Below are 20,970 nucleotides of genomic sequence, written 5' to 3' on the forward strand. Positions count from 1 at the left end.
TCCTTTTGAGGCAGGAGTCAAAACTGTACATTATTCACACTGCTCCTCAGAGCAGGGGGTGATGCACCTCATCGCAACAAAACACGGATCTGCAGCTGGAGTGATCCATAGAGCTTGTCAGGCCCTTGTGGTGAGAAATCCCAGGGCTAAACAGCCAGCACACCTCCTGGGACAGAAGGAGATGTATGTGCCTGGAGCCTGGTTTGTAAATGGGTCATCACTGATCTCCTTGCAGGGGAACCAAGCCTGTGCTATGTGCACGATGGGGACGGTGTGTGTGAGCCGTTTGAGAAGACAAGCAGTGTCCTGGACTGTGGTCCCTACACACCCGATGGATACGTGGATCTGTGGGCAGTGAAAGCCTATGCCTCCCATCACGATGCAAAGTCCTGCCCTGCCTCCTTGGTCACTGGAGAGCCTGTTGTGAAGGTGAGTGAAGGTATGGCCAAAGATAAGACTTTTCTAGCAAAGCCCATGCAGTAAAGCTGGGGAAGTCACTGCTGCAAGGGTGTAATGAGGCAAAACCAAAATCTTCAGAGCAGCTCTGGAAGTGTTCATTGATTACTATATTCCCATGCGGGGAGCCAGTAGAAGACCTGGGCATTTCTCACACCCCTCTTTCAGTAGTCCCTAAGCCCCAGAACTGCAGTACATGGAGGGGTGTTTCATCAAGGCAGGGAGCACATCCCCTGACCATGCAGTTTGCTAAACAGTGACCACCCCTGTCCCACCAGCTAAATGCACAACTTTGAGCATGTGAGTAGTCCCACTGTCGGTTCAAAAAAAAAAATCCCGTAAGTCTAATACCTTATAAAGTCAGGGCCTGAAAGGATAAAATCATGCATACATCAGCATCTGTGCTGCTCTCAAACTCTCTGATCTGATGCCAAGGAACAATCAATGGGAGAATTCCCGTCTTTCATATGGGCTTTGGAGCAGGGCCTGGAGGTCTAGGATGGGATTTTGCCTGATCGGTGTTAGTGTGGTGTGTGTATGCTCTTTCCTAGCAAGCTGAAGAAGGGCAAGAAATATGTAGAGAGGTCATATTTAGCCATTATACATGAGTTTCTATTGACCTGATATAAGGAACAATCTTCTTGAGACCTACAGCATGATTACATCTGTACATGTCTAATGAGATGCCTTGGGCTCAGGTGTCTGCTCCTCTAGAATGACACACACCTCCCAGGTTTTGTCTGCCAGGCTTATGGGGATGTCTGGGATACCACAGGGCACTGAATGGTGCAGAAGACTGGTATTCAGGCAAATGAATCACACCTTCAGATATCATCAGCCCAGCCAAAATCAGGAGGCTGTGGTCTTACCTACCATCTCACGGTTTGGCTCATTATTTCTTACTCAGCTCCACAGACACCATGGGGTGCTTAAACAGCATATTTACAGCACCTCAAAATGGCAAAGGCCTTCTGTGCACATGTGTGGGTGGTGAGATGTCACTCCTGCTTAGGAACACACATCCTAATTGTCTTCATGCTAGGAACCAACTTGGGATCATTCTCAACATTTGTTGAGTCTTCCTTGAGGTTTTGTAGGTGCTGTTTCTTTCTCTCACTTTCCTTGCTTCTTTCTGGGTTGAAATAAATCTCTCCTTTCAGGTATGTAAATCCCACCTTCACAATGTGCCGAAGGACCTTTCCCTGTCTGCTTGGTTTCCCTGCACTCCCAGCCGAGACAATGCTCAGGATGCAGATGAGGAGAGGATGACCTTGGGTGATGAGGGTGTTTGGCTCAAGGTAAGTGAGGATGTGTGGTCAGGCACAGAAGGATTTGCTTGTCTTTGCCCCAGCACTTTGGTGACAAAGACCCATGCTTTTCTGTCCTGTAGGAGCTACAGCAGTCTTAAAAACTGCTCAGATAGGACTTCATACCCTACTGAACTCTTTGCAAACCCCAAATGCCTGCGGCTGGGTCTTGTGTAGTTGCACCATTCCCACTGTGAACAGCAAACCCATCCTGGGGCAGATTGCCAGGAGAAGGGCTGTGCCCAAAACCAGAAGCCCACAGAAATGTGTTGAGGCTGACAAACAACTTGCTCCTGACTATTCCCCTCAGTCAAGCTGTGCAGTTACACCCACAAAGGGTGGGCACAAGCTGTGTTTAGAGTCCTAGTTGCCTTTGTTCCCCATGGCTGTGAAGAGCAACAGAGGGTAGCTGGATATACTCTGCCATCCTGAGGGGTCCTGAGCCCTCCAGGTTGCTGCTGAGCACCCTGAGCCCACAGCAATCAGCTGTGGCATGCAGGTCCTCCTGTACCCCGGTGACTCCAGACCAAAGGAGGCACTTCTGTGCCCAAGATGCTGGTCCTGCAGCCCAATGGGGGCTTGGGGGCTGTCTCCACAGCTGGGGACTACCTTTGGGAGGGCACTTGGAGGGTCAAACTTCTCTGTCCTGGCAGGCAGAGGAGCAGGACAGATGAGAGCTGAGGGTTAGGCCAACGTGATTTTTACAGCATTGATTTTCTGACCACAGACACAATTTAGAGGTTTCGTGGCTGTTGCCTGGTGTTACTGGAAAGCTGGGCTCTGGCGTGCTGCTTCCTCTGCAGTTTGAGGGGCACCTTGCCCTGCTTTGCTTGAGGTTGTCTAGAGAGGACCTCTTCCCAAGATGCTCAGACAACTTGGTGAATCATCAAACCTTAGTCAATAAGGATGGCTATTGCTTCTGAGGCCCTCTGTCTTTCCAAAGAACTTCCTTTAACTGGGTTTTTTTTTTTTTGGTTTTGGGGTGTTTTTTTTTTCCTTTTCTTCCTTGTCTTTGTGCTCACAACCTACTTTCCAGCTTCAGTCTCTGCCCATGACAAATGTGCCTCCTTTCTTCCTTTGCTAGTGAGAAAGCAGCAGTCTCCCCCTCTGCCCTACCTAGATGAAAGCTTGCTTTCCACTTCTCACCAGGGGTTAAAGCGTGTTTCAGTTTTATTGGAGCTTGTGGTCAGTTCTCTTCCTCTATGGATGTTTATATTAAAGACTTTCATTACTGGTTCTCCTTGCTCTCTCTAGGAGTGCTATTATTTTCCGCCCATAAAATTATTTATGGACTAGTAATAAATATGCCTTTTTTCTTTTTTCTTTTTTTCCTTTTTTTAATAGAGTTTGCCTGATTGGTAACATATTGAGTTAGGAAAGACAGCTTCTTGTTGACAATATGCCTAGCACACCCGCCTGCCTGGACAGGAGCAGTGCTGTTCATGGACATGTGTACCCACATGTGTATAGTGTTTCGTGGCCACCAACTCCCATGGCCATTTTAAAGCTGTTGCACCTGTGTCACCCGAGTTAGAACCACACCACAAAACTCATTGGGTGGTAGGAATTGCTTCCTATGGTGTTTCTCAAGAGGTGGCACCAATGAGCAAGGGAAAGGTTGGGTCATGCTGTAAGTGGGCTGGGGCTGGAGGCAGGAGTGGGTCACCTAGCAAAGCATCTACCACACACCTTGGGTCTGTCTGCAGATGGGAATAGTTATGGTTTGCAGATCTCCGGACATGCTTTGTTCTTAGTTTCTAACACATCTGATGAAGAGAGAAATCAAAATTGCTTGTAAGCAAGTCAGGATGTGTAATATGCAGGAAATTAAACAGAAAGGGGGAGAGAGCCTGCTGTGGCCAGACACATAATACATATTAAAAATAATAATAATAATTGGGATGTTAGTCAAGTCAGCTGCTATTGGTCTAACTTGGGGCCAGTGTTCTTCACCTCCAAGTAGATGCACTGTAGGAAGGGAAAGACTAAACCCTCCATCTTAAGCTGCGTAGTCCAGGGAAAGCCTCACCTGACTTCTCCAACCATCTCTCCTCCTCTGAGGAACCACACTTGGAGGAGTGGGCAGCAGGTGGCTGGGTTAAAATCAGCAGGCTCCTTGGGGCTTCCCAGCTGCAGCTCTGTCCTGAGGGGCTCCTTGGAGCAGGCTCTGAGCACTGCTGGCTCTTCTTGGTCTTTCCTCCCTTCTTGCTTTCTTTTCTCACCAGTTTCTGAGCTCAGGTGGGGAGACAGCAGGGATATAAAAAAAAAAAGGGAGGGCAGCTTCAGCCTCCTGGTCCACTCCTTGCAGCAGGGCCAGCCCTGTGTGAGAGCAAGCCCTGGCCAAGGGAGCGTGTAGGCAGTGTTGGGGACTTGCTCATGGGGTGTTTGCTGCTGAGCACCTCCCTGCAGGATGGGAGCTCTGGGATGAAGCCCAAGGTTTTCTCCCGCTCTGGTGCATGAGCAATGCCTGGCGTGGCACAAACCACCCCGAGGCTGGGCTGCCGTCGCGAATCTGGTGGTTGCTGTCCCCTCTGATCCCACAGTCTGCTCCTTGGGCTGTGCCTGGCCAGCCAGGACTTGTCCTCCTCCAAAATACACCTTTGCCTCGTGTTTCTGGGCTCCCTCCATGCCGGCATTCAACAAAAACCCCATAGGGTGGGTCTTGATCAAAACACATCTCAGCACTGGGTGGGGGGCACCAGGGTGGGGGAGAAAAACATTTCTATCCTCTTACTTCCAAAGAACATCTGCCCTGCCATGATTGATGCCGTGAGTTTCCCGGCTGCCTCCTGTAGCCTTCGGGGCTGTAGACAAGTGGGGAGCTGTCGGCTCTCCTAGCAGGCAGGACTTCTTCCCACAAATCTTTCTGCGTGTTGGCTGATGGACAGTTTGTATTCATTCCGGGTACCGGGGCTGTTCTTTGGGGTTTTTTTTAATGGAAATATTTTGGTGGCAGGGCTGGTAGCTGTGCTCTCTGGGTGCCTCACTTACCCCACTGGCACCATGCGGGGTGGAAGTTGGAGCCTGGGGAAGAGAGGGCAGAAAAGGGGTTATCCAGGTCTCCATCAGGTGTTGCTCAATTTTAAGAGCAGCGAATGTGGAAGCTGGGAAGATGCCATAAATTTATGGCAAGGCAGGACTGATATGCGTGGGGAAGACTAGTGAAAGGGAGAAGGGGAATTAGGAGGGAAATGACTGTGTTCCTGCACACTTCCTTCCCTCCTCTCTCTCCCCCCACCCATTTGCTGCCCTGCATACCTGCAGTCTTTGACCCCCTAACTCTGCTCCCACTCTTTCCCTGTGCTCCCTCTTTCTCTCCCTCTTGCATATATGGGATCAGAAAGGCTGTATTTGGTATGCATGCTCTCAGGGTCTCTCTTGCCCTCCTGCCCAGGTGTGCTTTGAGAGACCTGTGGTGCCCACTTCCCTTCTGGTCTTCCTGGCCTCTGACGGCACTGTCCCAAGCAACCAGCGCAAGCCAAGGGTGACCGTCCAGCTGAGTGATGTAGATGGGCTGAACCACTCTTTGGGTGAGCATCCTATGGGCTGTGGCACCACTCCATGCTGTCCTGGCAGGGACATCAGGACCCCCTGCCATTGCTGCAATCTCTCACTGAGTTGGGTGCTGGTGTCCCCTGTCCCCCCTTGCAGCATCTTCTGCTTCCCAAATTGGTCTGTTGGGATGTGTGGGGGAGCAGAAGAGGTAAATCAAAAGCAGAGAAAATATCTCTGGAGCTAAGCTAGCAGCTTCTTTCTTTGCCCCATCTTGCAGGGATGTATGAGCTGTCATGCCAGCACAACCCGCTTGTCATCAACGTGACCCATGGCCAGGAGGACCCATCCCACTGGGCTGCTTCAGTGCTGCTCAACTTCTCCTCCCCACTTGTGGGTATCGCAGCCGTGGCCTTGCGGACATCAGCTCAGCTTGGCTCTGACCCCACCACCTGCCTTCTACAACATGAGGAGGGACATGGCCACCAGCGCTACAGGTATGGTCTCCTCGGGGCACTTCCTGACGGGCACCCAGAGTACCTCTCTCCTCTGGGGCTTTGTGTTTCAGTTCTGGAGTTTTTATCTACTCACTGAGTGTTTTGTGACTATTTTCAGGTGGCTTTTGAGGTGCTGTTGGAAAATCCAGTGTAATGAGACTTGATTTGCTTACCTCACTGTGGGGGGGGAAAGCAGGAAAATAGATTTTGTATGTGACCTGTGCATCTGCACAAAACTGCATTAAAGGACTGTTCCCTGGTGGGAAAACCAAGCTCCCTCTGCTAAGGAGTTATTGCTGAGGGTTGCTGCTGAAGCTGAAATGTAGGCTTCTTCCACATGTGCTTTATAAGCTCAGTCTCCATCCATCCCAGTCTTCCCCACATTGCAGGAGGTGGGGATGAAGCTTCCCCAGTAGCAGCTCTCCATCTCCTCCTCCTCTACGCGCTGGCTCCCTGTCCATCCCAGGCTCCTCACCAAGTCTCACTCCGCCCCCGTTGTAACATGTCGATGATAATAATAGTAGCAATGGCACTTTAATTTATTGATGTCTGGCACTCGCAGGCGTCTGCCTGTCTTCATAAAGCAGCAAATGAGAGGCGGCGTTTGCGGAACAGGCACTGTTCTCTGAGAGGGTCATGCTGGCAAAGGGATGGGGAAGGACCGTTGTCCAAGATAGACTAAATAAACAAGGCAGAAAGAGCGTGCCGAGCAGAGGTGCAGGCCCACGGAGGAACAAAAGGATGATGCTCAGCTCTGTCCTAGAGGGGTAGTGGGGCTGACAACAGCCAGACCTGCCAAGTCTGGCTTTGCTTTCAGATCTCGGGCTCCCTGAAGTTACAAGCGTGCAGATCCAGGGCTCTGGTTCAGCCAGTTACTCAAACTGCACCACTGGGAATACTGATTTTTGGGTCCAAGCTTTGCTGGGGCTGTGGGGGTGTTAAGAGTGAAGGGCCTTGGCTAGGGTCATTGCATCGCTGCTACTGTCGTTTTTCTTCTGTTGATGGCCCTGGATGGACAAACATCCCCAATAATGAACGAGAGTGCATGTGTTTGTCTAAAAGCTTGTGGGATCATGATACAATTGATTTATGTAGAGTTCTGGAAGCCATGAATATCCTGCAGTTGCTTTTTACTTTCTTTTTTTTTTAAGTGCATGTGTGATTTATACAGAAACATAAATCTTAGTGAGTCAGCATACAAATATTATTCTCAGCCTTACATTAAAGGATCAGTGTCCACCTGAAATGCAGTCCTTTTCCTCCTGGTAGCAGTTATAGCTATGTACACACATGCTTCTAAGACCCCAGCCAACTGATGTGGTTTTTCAATTACATTTTCTCATCCTTTAAAATAATTTCGCACTCTCATTGCTTGAGAGCTTCCCCTTCCCCCTCAGAAGTGACTGGAAGGAGGAATAGACTGACTGGATGCAGCTGAGCATCACCTATAGATGGGGAGAAGCTCATGTAGGGACAAATAGAGAGGAAAGTAGATGGTTTTTCTCTTAAAAGTGTCATTATAGCTGAAGCACAAGCCAATTCCCATATCACCAAAGCACACAGAGCTGTGTGCTGTCCCCTTCACGTGGGCATGGCAGGACCCAGCAGGATCCTTGCATCTTCTCTTCCTCCTCTCGCTGTAGTCCTGCAGGCTTCCCGTGGCCTTGGCTTAGCTGCAGTGTGCTGAATTGCAGGTTACACACGTGCCCTTAGCAGACACTCAGAGTAAATCAGATCCCCAGAGTTTTCAGAGTAGGAAATGCTAGTTATAGTATTGCTTTTCTGGACAAAAGGCTTGAATATTTAGAGCAGGGTTAGGCTTACAGTCTCCAGTAGTCTCACTAATAGTAAATGATCTGCCTCTGTTAAGTCAGAAAACGTCCAAGTATCCCCCCCTTATTATATTTTTAAAATCTATTTCATCTCCAAAACAGCAGGTTTTTTTGTTTTTAAGGGCTAATAATCCATTTTGTGTAAGGCAGGTGGAGTCTGGGGAAAAAATCCCCTATAAATATCCAGGAATATAAAATCCTAGGAGGTTTAGAGATATTCGACTGTAAAAGATCACAGAAGATCTGTGTTATTCCTGTAAAGAATTGAATTGACCATTCGCACGCACCCAGCCTCATATACCTAGTATGTGCATGTGAGTGCTTTCCTAAAATAACTCAGGAAAGGGACAGTAAAAAAAGCAACAAAGAAATTACGTTTCCTGACTTCAGTCTAGAAATGCTCGTTGCCAAAATAATAAATATATGATGGCTTGGTATTTCTGTAGCATCTTTCATCTTGAAGGATCTCAAAGTGCTTTGCAGGCTGGGGAAAACAAAGAGATCATGTTTTTGCTGATGAAATGCAGCCATCTCCAGGTCAGGATGCAGCAGGTGTTTGACAGTAGAAAAGTACATCCTTGTTTTGAAAAAAGAGTTGCCTTCTGCTTTTGGACCTGCTTGAGGCACTGAAGGTTGGAAGAGCACTTGTAGACCAAAGCAGTGTGGTATTCCTCCCCTCGTACCTCGCTACCAGCACCAGGAACCCCTCTCTACTGTCTCTGCCAGCAGCTCAGGGTTTTTATTTGCTTTCTGTACCCAATCACAACCTTATGAGGTCAAGCAGAAATCAGACTTCTAGCAAGTTTCCACTGAGGAAACTCAAACTTTCCAGCTTTCATCCTTTTCTTTGTATTTTAAAACTGAGCCACAGTCCCTCCTGTTTTCCTTGGTACAGGCTATATACTGAACCAGAGGAACATTGTTTATTTCCTCCATTATGTTTATTTTTAGCTTGGTTTTATTTTTAGTGTGTTTTATGTTAGCATATGCTGGGAAATGCCTTGGCAAGTTAACAGGAAAGGTACTACAAAATGCAGTCTGCATTGTGTTTTTATTTCCTGTGTGAGTGCCCTCCTCTGCTCCCCCAAAAGTGGGTTTAATGCATCAAGGGGTGTCTGGTTTGGATTCCTTTTATATGGAAAGCAGGTGTCAGGGAGAGAAAATCAGATGGAGGAGGGGGTTGTTTATGTATTTTCAATTGCTAAACTTTATTCAGCAAAGAGAAGAGGGCCATTTCCCAAGCAGGTTTTATTTGATTTGTTTTCTCTCTTCCTATCGCCAAATTTATGCAGGGTCAATTTATGAACTGCATCTGTGCTGGTGTGAAAATTTGTGGGGACCCTGGCTAGAGATGCTGGTGTTTCCTTTCCTTCCCTCTGTCCTGGTGTGCCCCATGGTCAGGGACCATGGACAAAGTGGATGGACGCTTATGTTGGGATTCTCAAGGTCACCCCTGATGGGCTGAGACATGTTCAGGTCAAGATGTATCTCCATCCCCACTCTGTCCTCCCAGCTGGTGTCTGCTTAGGCTCTTCTTGCATGCACAGCACAGCTGGCATTGAGTTGTCAGCCATGAGGACAGCACATATTGCCTGGACATCTGTTTCCTGCCTCTCCCAGGCAAACGCAGCCTCCTGGGTGCAGCATGAGGCCCATCAGAGCAGGTTGTGTCTATACTGCACCATGCGCACCCTCTCTCCTTGGCCTGGAGGAAAAAACCTCTCAAGAACCAAGCCCAGGGTCCTGATCACCACTTTTCCTGGGGCATGGGCTCACCTCCACCTTTGGCTCTGCCCTTGAGACCTCTCAAGGTGCCTCTCCTCCGGCAGCAAAGCCTGTTGACCTGTGGTGTTTCTCTTATGGGTCCCTGACAGGCTGGTGGGCAGTGGTGGCCAAGGCTCTACTGTAAGACTTGATCATTCACTTCAACCGGTGGCTTCACTGTCCAGCTGCAAGGTGGCAAGGAAAACCCTTGGAGGTGCAAGGACCATTTTCATGGGCTGCCCCATTCCATTTGCTCTCTGCAGCCTAGCCAGCTTCTTCAATTTAATGCTTTATATGGGCTTTTTTTTTTTAGGTTGCTCAAAGCATCTTCTGCCTTTTCCTGAGACTAGCCAGTCTCACCTAGAAAAAAAAATCTCCCAACACCAATTTGATTTTGAGTCAAACATAGCAGATGAAAAGCTTAGAAACAGGATGCTTGGTGTTACCTCATGGAAAGGGCCACCCAGTCTTGCTCCAAGCATGGCTAACCCCTAATACATCGAGGGAAGGTGAATTACAACACAGAGTAGTTGTGTGGTGCAAGGCACGTTTCCTTCCTGACCACAGCACAGCTCCCGGTGAAACCCTGGAGCTTGATCTCAATTCCTCTATTCTCTTACCAGTATGGACATTGTGTCTTTCCCGTGTCCAGTGAAGAAGGGAACAAGCACTGGGAGACCCCGAGGTTTGCCTGCAGAGCCCTCGGTGTACTGCTGCAGCCCGCCTGACCCCATTCTGCCCTGCCTTCCCTAATGTCACATACGGGTACTAGCATTTTTCACAGAAACTGGATTAAACGTGTCCTTCAGCAGGCTCTCTTATCTCATGTTACAGGCTGCAGGAGGTGATGAGTCCACCATATCCCCTGCTGAGTTATTCTTATATCCAGTAACCCTCTCTGCTGAGAATTTGCCTCTGGTTTCAGGATGAAAGTTGTTGCTTTCACTCTATCCTTGTCAGAAAGGTCTAAATGCCTCCTGCCAGCAGACTTCTCTTCTGTGTGTATGTGTCTGTACAGTGATCAGATCCTCTCGCTGTCTCCTCTCTGTCATGATAAATATTTTTCCCGTCTTAAATCTCATAGCATAAGTCTTGCAGTCTAGCTGTGGCTTCTGCTTGCAGCTCCCTTTTGAAATCCCTCCACTGTTTCTACGTCCTTCTTGGTGGTGGATGTGGATCAGAAGTTAATTCCTCTGGACGAGAGAGGAAGTGGCAGAAATAAGGTGCAGCATGTTGCTGTGGGGATCGGATGGGGATAAAGGTGATCTTTGGGATAGCTGAATATGCACCCTTGAGGAATACTGGCAGATAAATCCTACCTGCATGCTGCTGTCACGATGGGCAGGTGAGCCATCTGCCTTCAGGAAGGAGTCAGGCCAACTCCTCTCAGGAGTGATGAAGGTACAGTCTGTCCTGCCTCAGGTTGGGAAGCTGACTAGGCCAAATTTGACATCCCCTTCAGCCTCACTTTCTGCGCTTCTATAAATCTATTTTGGTGTAGCAAGCAACAAAAAAACATGGAAAGGAACCATCTGGAAAAATATTAAGATTGATCTGCTCTTGCTTCTTTTTCTGTCTTTGCTACTATGGCTACAGAGGGGCCAACAGGTCATTTGACATCTTACTGGTGCCTTTTCTCTATCTGTGAGGTAGATGACAGTGGATGACTCACAGGGATGTTATTTTTTTGCCAAGTTTCTTTGGGAGTCATGCACAGAAGCAAATATCTTTTCTTGAGGTGGCAACCTCAATGAAGATCGTAATCAAGAAGCATCACCACCGTTGGGTCTGTACATGTAGCCTGCTCCCACAAGGATGGTTGCCATCAGATTTACTGGAAAAGTGAGACCTTTCCCCTTCACAAGAAACATGCCTGAAGGGAGAAATTCCCAAGTATTTCCAAAACACCTTTTCTCATTTCCTAGCTATTTTCTTTTGCTAGACCACATTGGGGTAAACATCTTTTATCTCACTGATGTTCAGTGCTACAATCCAGACTCCACCAGAGTACATGCAGTGACTACTTTTAACTTCAGGAGATTTGGCTGAAGCCTTTACCTTTACATCAACATCCCCTATAACCCCCCTCCCCAAAAAATTTGCACCATGAGATGAACTTCTTTATAATAATTTTCCTCTGTTAGAGTTGGAGCTTGGTGATAAGGCCTGTTTTAGCAGCAATCTTTGTGTTGAAAGCTTGGGTAGATACTACAGCAATTTATGGATGATTTATTATACTTTAGGCAGCTGCACTGTGTTTGGTTTGGGTAAATCCATCAGTATTTTCTGGGTTCCGTGAAATAATTGCTGTAAAATGGAAAATTTCAGCTTTTCAGAATTTGGGTTTTGTCACAACAAAATTATGTCTCTCTACCAGCGTTGTCACCACTGGCTCAATGTGTTCCATTGCTGTCAGTTGCCTCCTGCTTTTATTATAGAAAGATGAAGGATCCCAAAGGAAAAGTTTTGCTGTGGTTTATAGAATTGGTGCCATTTCAGAACAAAGCTCTTATCAGTTAGGGCCATTGTTAGGCAGAATTCACAAATTTCTAGATCTGAAACTTTCTTTGATGTATGAGTTATAGGAGAGCCCAGAAAATCATGCAGGCTGGTGCTGATGTGGAATAAGTTAGGAGAAAAACCTTGGTATTTTGTGAAGATGTTGTTGACAAATCGTTAGTTTGAGCTTCAAAAGATGCTGGAATAAAAATGGAAATTTTTTTTGATGTTTCATATGGGGGGGGGGGGGGAATATTGGCTTGTCCCACATCTTATACGGCCTGAATCAGAAATGGCTGAATGTCAGGAGTTTGCAGCTGCAATACAGGAATTTCATTTATCATCAAAAGGAGAAAGAGCTCCTTCATGCTGAGATCAGAACTGGGCTAACTATACCATTTCCTCGTCCAGCCTTCGTTAGGGTGTTCCAGCGGCTGGGAGCAATGATTTATTCCATCATGTTACCCAAACCCTGGTAAGGCATGTAGATCACGATGGGGCCAGGCCACATGGCTTTTTTTTTTCTTTTTGTCCTGCACTTGTACAGCATCAGGCTCAAGGCCCAGAGTATTGCAGTGGTAGTCATGATGATGCTGATAATGATAAAGGAAGCAATCAAGGCAAAGTTTGTAGGTAGAGACGATATATATTTTTTTAGCTTACTGATATATTTGAGAAAATCAGATGGCTTTCAGTGACACGAGCCCCTCTTCAGGTCTGGAATAGCAGCACCAGACTTCAAAGCTACATGTAGGATGAGAACAACTTCTCAGAACTTGAGTCGATAGGTCTCAGATCATTTCCAAAATAAAACCTAGTGGGCATTTGTGGGATAGGGGTGTTGTTAGTCATAGAGAAAATGGTGATAAGTTAGTAATCTTTTGGGGCAAAGAGAAAGCTAATTATTTCTAAAATATATCTGTATGCACATATAGAATGTGTGCATGAGTGTATATGTGTGGTGTATATAAAAAGAAAGATTTTGATGTTATGACCTATAATTATCAATCCCTTATGTATAACTAATCTATATAATATTTTGCATATATAATAATACAGTAAGAAACTTGCTGATCTCTTGATCTACTTTATACCAGCATTGCGGTCATGTTTCTGAACTGGTGGAAAACCAAAATGTGTCCAGAAGTGCTGAAAAGGATTAGTGCTTTGTTACTTGTTATTTAATAGCAGCATTGTCCCGATTGCCGAGGCTGCCCCAGACAATGTGCCATTGCTCCACCAGCACCAGCAGAGCTGCTCCAGCCAAGCACTTGGCCCAGCTGGATGTCTCCAGAGGTGCCACCACCCTCCGAACGAGCGCTGCGATGAGCGCGCGCTCTCTAATTCAACAGAACTTCATGAGCAGATGAAGTTAGGTGTCTTGGGGTCCTGCCGTGGCCACCCAGCTGCCCTGTAGCCTACAGCTGCTTGGTGAACCCACCACTCATCTCCTAGCCCTGCTTTCCAACGTGTGGGCTGTTGCTTGGCTGGATAATCCCCATGTGCCCAGGGGTAAGGACTTTCTTGCTGTGGTGTGTTGATGTAGCATCATGGTAGGAGGGATGCTGCAGCACCAGCTGCAGCTCCCTACATGTCCATGACTGGTGAGGAAAGGGGCTGGGAGGCAAGAGCAAGGCTGGAAGGAGAAGCTCATCTGCTTTCACATATGTGTGTGCAGAGACACGCACGCAAGGAGGTTTAGGACAGCAGCTCTGTCATAGGGAGGTGGAGCTGGAGATGGGAGCATGTGTATGTGCGTGTGCTGGGGGCACAGGCAGGGAACAAAGCAACTGCCTGGAGAAGGTGACTACGGGAGGGGAGGAGAGAGGGCTACAATTGGTACCAGATGCCCTCAGAAGCTAATGACCTGACAAACGCTGTGCTCATAAAACAAATTCTTTAAAAAGGAAGCAAATGGAAATATAAGCTAGTGAAAGAATTTGCAGCAGCTGCCCTGAAACCGTTTCTCACTTCATAAACAGGTCTGCATTGAAAAAACAGCCCCTTTCTTCTTGTTCTCCTTTGTGGTCCCCTCCTGTGCCCACCGGCTCTTTCAAGGCTGTGGCCTGCAGGTTTCCACTGTGTCTTTGGCTTGGTGGACTTGTCCAGAGTCAACAGCACATTGCGTTCCCTTAACATCCATGTCAGCACTAGGGGTGGGTTTTTTTGGTTTTTTTTTGGTTGTCACTTGTGGGATTTCTAGCTATGCATCCTTGACTGGAGAGGCTGAGCAAATGCAAGGGGCAAAGGGTGAAATGCAGTGCACAAAAACTCTCAGCAGCCCTGTGCAAAGCAGGGAGCAGAGGGCAGGCGTTTGGATATACCTCCCTCCCTTCTCTCCCCAGTTATCACCTGAAGCTGCAGTACCTCTGCCCCTGCTTCAGGAGGGCTGCTGTCATTTTTTTGCACTGGTACCACTTGATAAAAGATAAAGCCTGACCGCCAGATAACCAGGGCATTTTCTTGTGGGAGCTCTTGTGTCAACCCTGTGTCTCGGCCCCATTCTGTCCCAGGTAATTAATCTACTGGCTGCATTTCACTGATGGAGACCATAACCCCCTGGTCGGCACTCCTCTTCACTGTGTGACTATTTGTGATGCTTAATTAATCAGTACCAAATGGCTGGTCCTTGGCAGGAAGCTGCTGCAGTGAGGAGGGGGCTGTTTATTTCCCAGGGATGGGTGACACATTGCGAGCTGTACTGGGACCTCTTGTAACTTAAGGTGGTGCACAGGGGAGGGTAATTCCTCCTTCTAGCTGCTTCTCACCTTGGTGGCCTCAGCTGAGTCTTTAGAGCTGGACAGGTGTGTGTTGAGATGATCTTGATCCCAAAGAGCCCGATGTCAACACGCACGGGCTTGAAATGCTGCCTGAGCCTGTGGGAAGAGCAGAGCTGCTGAAGACTATCAAAGCAGAGCGGGAAGGTGACCAGAGTGGGGTAGAGGAGACAGCTGCAGCATGTTCAGCTTCTCCCTTCCACCACAGGCTGTGTGGACAGGAAGCTTGGGCAACTCTGCTGCCAGGTCTGGGGGGCACCGTGTGTAGTTTGAAGAACATCTCATGGATGGTTCCCTAGTATCTGCAGAGGTTCCTTCTCTAGCTAAACATTTCCTTGCAGTTGGAGAATCCTCTGTGGATTCTCTGATGTCTAATACAGAGTTTGACATACCTGTCGCTCTTCTAACAGCACAGGCTTTAGAAAGGCCTCTTCATCTTTTTTTTTCCTGACTATCTATTGCTGCAAATCTTGTCTTATTCTGCACTAAGGCCGACTGAAATTGAGGTGTGGATTCAAAAGACCAGGAAGGAGAAACACCCAATGTTACTGTCTGGGCTTTGTTGCCTTTGGAAAGTGCAAATCTCTTGCTGTCCACTGCCTGTCCCCACACACTTGTGTCTGAGACAATGTGTGAGCAGAGTATGTACAGGAGGACACATGTGAATGGCTGCGATCACATGTGAGTCTAAAAGTGTACTCCCTATGGCACCGCAGAGCACAGTTTCAGGAGGTCTCTTGCCACAAGTTCCCTGGTGTCCAGTATGATTTAAGCATGTTGGAGATGAGACATTCTCATGTGGTAGAGACTGCTCTGCTGCTGGAGAAGCTGCAGCGCTCTCAGGAAGGTGCTACAATGACCGTTGTTTATTCCTTGTGCATTCAGGAGTGCTGCTTGATAGGACCATTTGATATAAACTTTCCCACTTTGGCCGTGAGAGTTGTGGCCATGCTGGATATGTCACCTGCCTGCCCTCTTCCCATGATCTCCTTCCTCTTGCTCCCTTGGTCCACCTACACTGAGCACCACCAGCCTCTCGGTGCCAGGCTGTGTGCAGGCTCTGTGCAATGCAGCCTGTGCACCCCGGGGCAGAGGAGCTGGAGTAGCCCTGCTAGAGAGCATGGGTTTTGGAAGGAGTGTTGTTGGGCCGTGCCTCATTTCATCAGCTTGGAAGGACATGATGGTCTGTGGGAAGGTGTGGGCTAGGGTTGGGCCAAGGTCCAGCCAAGGCAGAGCTGGGAAAAAGTACCCTCCTGGCAACATCATCAGGAGACTTCAAGCCTGGAAGAAGCTGGGACTGAAGGATAGGTGTGCATCTCTGCAGGTGCCACCCAGGGAGAGCCCCTCCTTGCTGCAGAAGCCCTGGGACCCGCTTGCTGATCCCTTCCCTCTTCTCCTCCATAGCTGTGTCCACGGTGCCTGTGCAGTATCAGGAAGCTGCATGCGGCCACTGCTTGCTCACACTGCCACCCTGAACTGCACCTCCAACAGCCCAAGGCACATGGTGTGCACCATTGCCTGCGAAAAAGGCTTCGTCCTCCGCTCCAGCAATGGGAAGAGCCTGGGCTCCATGCAGGTGAGTGGACCTCAGGGTGGGGGTGACCTCACGGCCCGTTGGACCAAGTGCTAGTTAAGAAAGGTTTAACCACCCTGAGGTGGTTGGAGTGACCCCAGGACACCTCATTCCTCCAGCCCCAACCTCCTCACTGCTCTTCCAATGAACCTCAGCCCAGTGGAGGCTCTGGTGCTGGACCTCAGTGTTGGTGGTCCTGCTCTGGGGACTACTCTCCTTCCCTTGCTGCAGTCCTCCTAGCTGCCTGCAGACCACGGCTCTGCTGGGCAAAAAGCTGCTGCAGGGGTTGTCTTAAGTCAGGGTGATGCACTCCCGCAGAGGAAGAGGTAGACATTTCTGTTCTCCAGATGGGCATTGCTGGCAGGGTTAAACACCCCTGGGACATTTTCTCTCTTAAAGCTGAAGTTAGTGGCTCAGGAAAAAATGAAGTCATTGCAGAGTGACTATATTTAGAGGCAGCCGACAGCGCCGAGAACTTTTCTTCCTTTGTGTTGTGTTGCCATAACGCTGCCCACGCCAGCGGGGCAGCACAGAGGTCACCATGAAAGAGTTTGTCCTGCTTTCCAGAGGGCTGGTGGATGCCTCGTAAAAGCCACAAGCCAGCATGGCTCTTAGCTGTTGACTGAGGAGACCTGGAACTGATGTGTCCTTGGGAGCTGAGCTGCCTTGGGTCTGGGCAGTCCCCTTGGCAGGGTTGTGGGCACAGTGTGTCCCGTCCTTAGGCTGTTCCTGGAGGGGGAACAGGAGTCTTTGGGGCTGAGCTGGTCCCCATGCCAACCTGAGCAAGAGCATGAACTTGCAAGGGGTGGAGACAGATGGAGGTAAGTCAGGCCATCTCAGCAGGATGGACCTCTCATTCCCTTGGAGAGTTGCAAGTCCTCGTGATGTCTGGCAGGCAGGTTTCCTGTGCTGCAGCCATTGGTATTTGCTGAAGGAGAGGTGGGTACTGGAAAGTGCAGTGGGGCAGCTGGGGGTGCACTGCTCAGCCCCTCATCACCAGGGGGTTTATTAATTACATGGCCGCATGGCTCTGTGGGCCAAGGCATGCCCAGGGAAACCAAAATGTTCCTGTTCTCCTCTGAAATGAAACCATACAAAATAAATCTGCCTCAGGTGATGGTTTTCATGCATTTAGCAGCGAGATGGGAAACTTCTGGACAGAGCTTTGCTATATGACTGTCACAGCAGATGGCAGCTTGCAGGTGCCCTGCCTTGAGCCCCCAAGTGATGTTACTGGTTTGGCTGTGTGACTGTACACATCTTGAGGTATTTTGGTGAAAATGCACACAGCTCTCCCCCGAGCATCCTCTCCACCTGGTTCAGCTACACCATGATCCTACTGTACACCCAAGAGTACCAGACTCAAATTTAGTGACGTCTTTCAGAGCCACCGTGTCCATGTTCAATCAAATGTGTTGGCTGGGAGGACAGGTTACACATTTGACTGTACAAGCAGCATAGTTGTACTCAGCCAGTGAAGGGACATCAGGAACAGTTGAAAGACACCTCTTCGGTTTGCAGTCCCTGCCTGAGGACTGCTGGGCTGGGGTTAGCAGTCTGGGAGCGGAAATCATAGAACAGTTTGGGTTGGAAGTGACCTTTAAAAGATCATCTAGTGCAACCCCCCTGCCATGGCTTGGGACATCTTTCACTAGATCAGGTTGCTCGTGGCACACTGTCATCCACCACTCTGTTTTGATGAAGTCTGTGGCACGTGTTGATCATGTTTAGTGGTGGGACCACTGGGGGTTAGGTTCTCATGCAGTCCCCCAGCTGTGTAAGAGGGGCTGTGTAATTAAGATTTGTAAATGAGGTTATATGAACTTCTGATTTCAGTGGGGTCTGTGGGGTGAGGCATGAAAGAATCTGTTTTTCCCCATTTAGGGAAAAACAATCAACAGGAGAGCTGCCTGTCAATGGCTGAAGTAAGACTTGATCTTGTAGGGGAGAAAATTGCAGTGCACAGAGCTGGGAATAACTTGTAGTTCAGGAAGTTGTAGTGTATCTTGAAGGGATTTTCCTTTTTCCCTTAATGTGCTCTGGCACTGCCAGACAGTGTGCATGCAGTTAGCGTTTTCTGGAGGCAAGCAGTTACAGACCAAGCATTAGAAGGTCTTTTGTGCAGGTGGCTTGTGTGTTACCCCAAGGGCCATTTACTGCTTTCACACCCCAAACACCACCCCATGAACAGGTAGGGGCTTTGTGACTTTGTGTCCAGAGTGGGGAGAAAGGGCACATTGGGGGAGGAAAAGTGGAGGAGTGATCTCCTTGTCCTGAAACCTGGGTCAGCCCTTTCTGCTGTGGTGGCAAACCCATAGATTAAAGCTCACTTGCAGGGGTCTGATGGAGCCTTGCTTTCTCCACAGCAGGAGGTGGTGCTGACATGCAGCTCGGGGCGGTGGGACAGATCTGTGACTTGTGACCCTGTCGACTGCGGTGTCCCTGACCAGTCCCATGTGTACTATGCCGAGTTCTCCTGCCCCAAGGGGACCACCTATCTGCAGAGATGCTCCTTCTCCTGCATCGACCCAGCCAAGCTTCAAGGTACAGTCTGGAGTGCTGAGGGATTTAACTCTCCCTGTTTGGTGCCACCTTTTCATGCCTGTCCCAAGCTGTTCAAACAGAGCATTGCAACTTCAAATTTCCCGGTTATCCTTGCTTCTTCCAGCCAGGTGGGCTCTTGAGAGACCTCCCAAAATGGTGTCATCCATTCCTCTTGAGCGAGGACACCATAGTATGGGGGTAATTTCCTCTGACTCCCATCCCCTGGCTGGCAGCCCTTATCCATCCACCTCAGGGTGTAGGGATGTCTTCTCCTGCTAACTGGTGAGGGCTGGCAGCCTCCAGCATTATGGGGACAAGGGAGGCAAGAAGTGTGCAGGCAGACAGACAGAGAGGACTTTAGAGAGCCAAAAGTGGCTCGGTGCCTGGTGGCTGTGGGAAAGTGTGTGGTTCAGGAGTCCTGGGGCTGTATAAAGCCGTAGAGACTGATGCCCACAGCTGCAGAGCAGTCTGGGAGATGTTCACCACCCAGACACACAGCAGTCCCCCAGACATGCCATGGCCTGGCTTTCATTCTGCCGACTCCGTCAATAGCCACAGGAATGTTTTTAAGCCAAGTTGGAGAAAGAGAGCTACTGTTCCTGTCTATACCAGGCTGAGCTGGATGGGATTTCGGGGGTAATTGCCTTGACAGCTTCAAGCATTGGGACTTTATGTGAGTTTCCACCAGTGCCTTTGCTCTGAACAATCACATACAACAAATCATTTTAATGGGTGCCCTATTTTATGGAGACATTTATAGCTGAAACGTATGAAAATTTTTTTTTTAAGTTAAATCTAAGGAGCAAAAACTGCAGGGAATTAAGGTCTCATTTCACGAGGGGGGGATGCCGGCAGATCCCCAGTGTGAGCTGATCAAAGGGTAGCGTGCGAATGACAACTCGACAGCCCAAATTCTGCACAAACCGATGCCTGTTGCCTTGGGTGGGTCAGCTGAGGGCAGGGCTTTAATCTGATCTTTCACTCACAGCTGCCTCTTGTTCCTGCTGAAGTCAACGGGAGGTTTGCCATGAGCTCCCTTGGTGGGAAGGCGTCCCCTTGATGGAGCACCCTGGGTGACTTCCAGCAGCTGACATGACGGCTGGTGGTGCTCAGCCAAGGCTGTTGAGCCACGTGGGTAAACCCGCAGAGGTCCAGCTGACTCGGCTGAGCTGTCGATGCAGGGACGTGCCTGATGCTTTTTCTCCCTGAAGGCTTGCATCCTTACGGGCAGACTCTCGAGGCTAATAAATGCTAAGAATAGGCAAGGAAAGGATGATACGGCTGCACGGCACTCGGAGGCAGGGGGTGACCCTCGGCAGTGCTGGGCCACTGGGAATGCAGGCACTGCACGGAGGCATGGTCTTGTCCCTGGTCCAAGAGCAGCTGTAGGCAGAGCAGCGGTCCTGTAAAAAGAAAGCAATGCTTGAAGGGAGCATGGAGCAGTCTGGCTGCACCAGGAACCTGCTGATCCAAACCTCTCGGTAGGAAGAGTCCCATTCTCTCCAGTCCAGCTTTTTTTTCTTGCTCAGCAGTTCCCAGTGAACCATCCATCATCCATGCCATGTGGGTGATGCAGTCCTGGACACTTACTGCAGGCACCCAGAGCTGTGCAGTTTCAGCCACCCATTAGCTGGGTCTACCAAACCTCCTTTGCTCTAGAGGGACAACAGAAAGTTGGGCTGTAATACTCAACACAAGCCTTTTGTAACGGGTGGTTTGAATTCCCAGTCACACCAGTTAAGTCTCCCACATCTGTCCTGCTGGCACTTTCCAACTTGCAGTGCACGTGTAGCACAGGGTATGACAGCTTGTAAGGGAAGGTAAGGACAAGCTGCAAAAAGCACCTGAGGAGAATGGAGATGGGCTGAGCTAAACATGACAGATAGCTGTCATACACAAAAGCCCCCAGCCCACTGAAGGCTATTCTGAGGCATCACCAGAGAGGGGAAATTGAAGGGAAAGTCTGGGGGAGATTTGCAGAACCGAGATCCTTTCTCCATTCCCTAAAGTTGTCCCTTCCCCGTTTCTGTCTGCATTCAAGGAGTTTGGTTTCTGCCCCAGCCTGAACAACCATGCAACAGAGTCCATGGTCTTCGTATTTGTTGCCTCCATTGGCATCAGTAGCCACTCTAACAAGAGGACTTTTGCTGGTTGCTCTGAGCTTCGCTCAGCAGGACCCCATTCCCGGGTCAGCTGTAACCCAAACACACTGCTTCTCTTTTGGGGTCA

The 20,970-nt window shown here is 49.1% G+C and overlaps 1 protein-coding gene across 1 annotated transcript in view; it reads left to right on the forward strand.

Annotated features, from left to right (window-relative positions):
- Window positions 1-20,970, forward strand: part of PAPPA2 (pappalysin 2) — a 93,235-nt gene that overhangs the window by 44,130 nt on the left and 28,135 nt on the right. Inside the window, exons 10-15 of the mRNA XM_076339645.1 lie at window positions 236-429; window positions 1,617-1,754; window positions 5,158-5,293; window positions 5,536-5,752; window positions 16,029-16,200; window positions 18,564-18,741. Coding sequence (XP_076195760.1) covers window positions 236-429; window positions 1,617-1,754; window positions 5,158-5,293; window positions 5,536-5,752; window positions 16,029-16,200; window positions 18,564-18,741 — 1,035 coding nt within the window. The remainder of the gene's footprint in view (window positions 1-235; window positions 430-1,616; window positions 1,755-5,157; window positions 5,294-5,535; window positions 5,753-16,028; window positions 16,201-18,563; window positions 18,742-20,970) is intronic.

Source organism: Aptenodytes patagonicus, chromosome 5, assembly GCF_965638725.1.
Source record: "Aptenodytes patagonicus chromosome 5, bAptPat1.pri.cur, whole genome shotgun sequence".
Classification (NCBI taxonomy): Eukaryota; Metazoa; Chordata; class Aves; order Sphenisciformes; family Spheniscidae; genus Aptenodytes; species Aptenodytes patagonicus.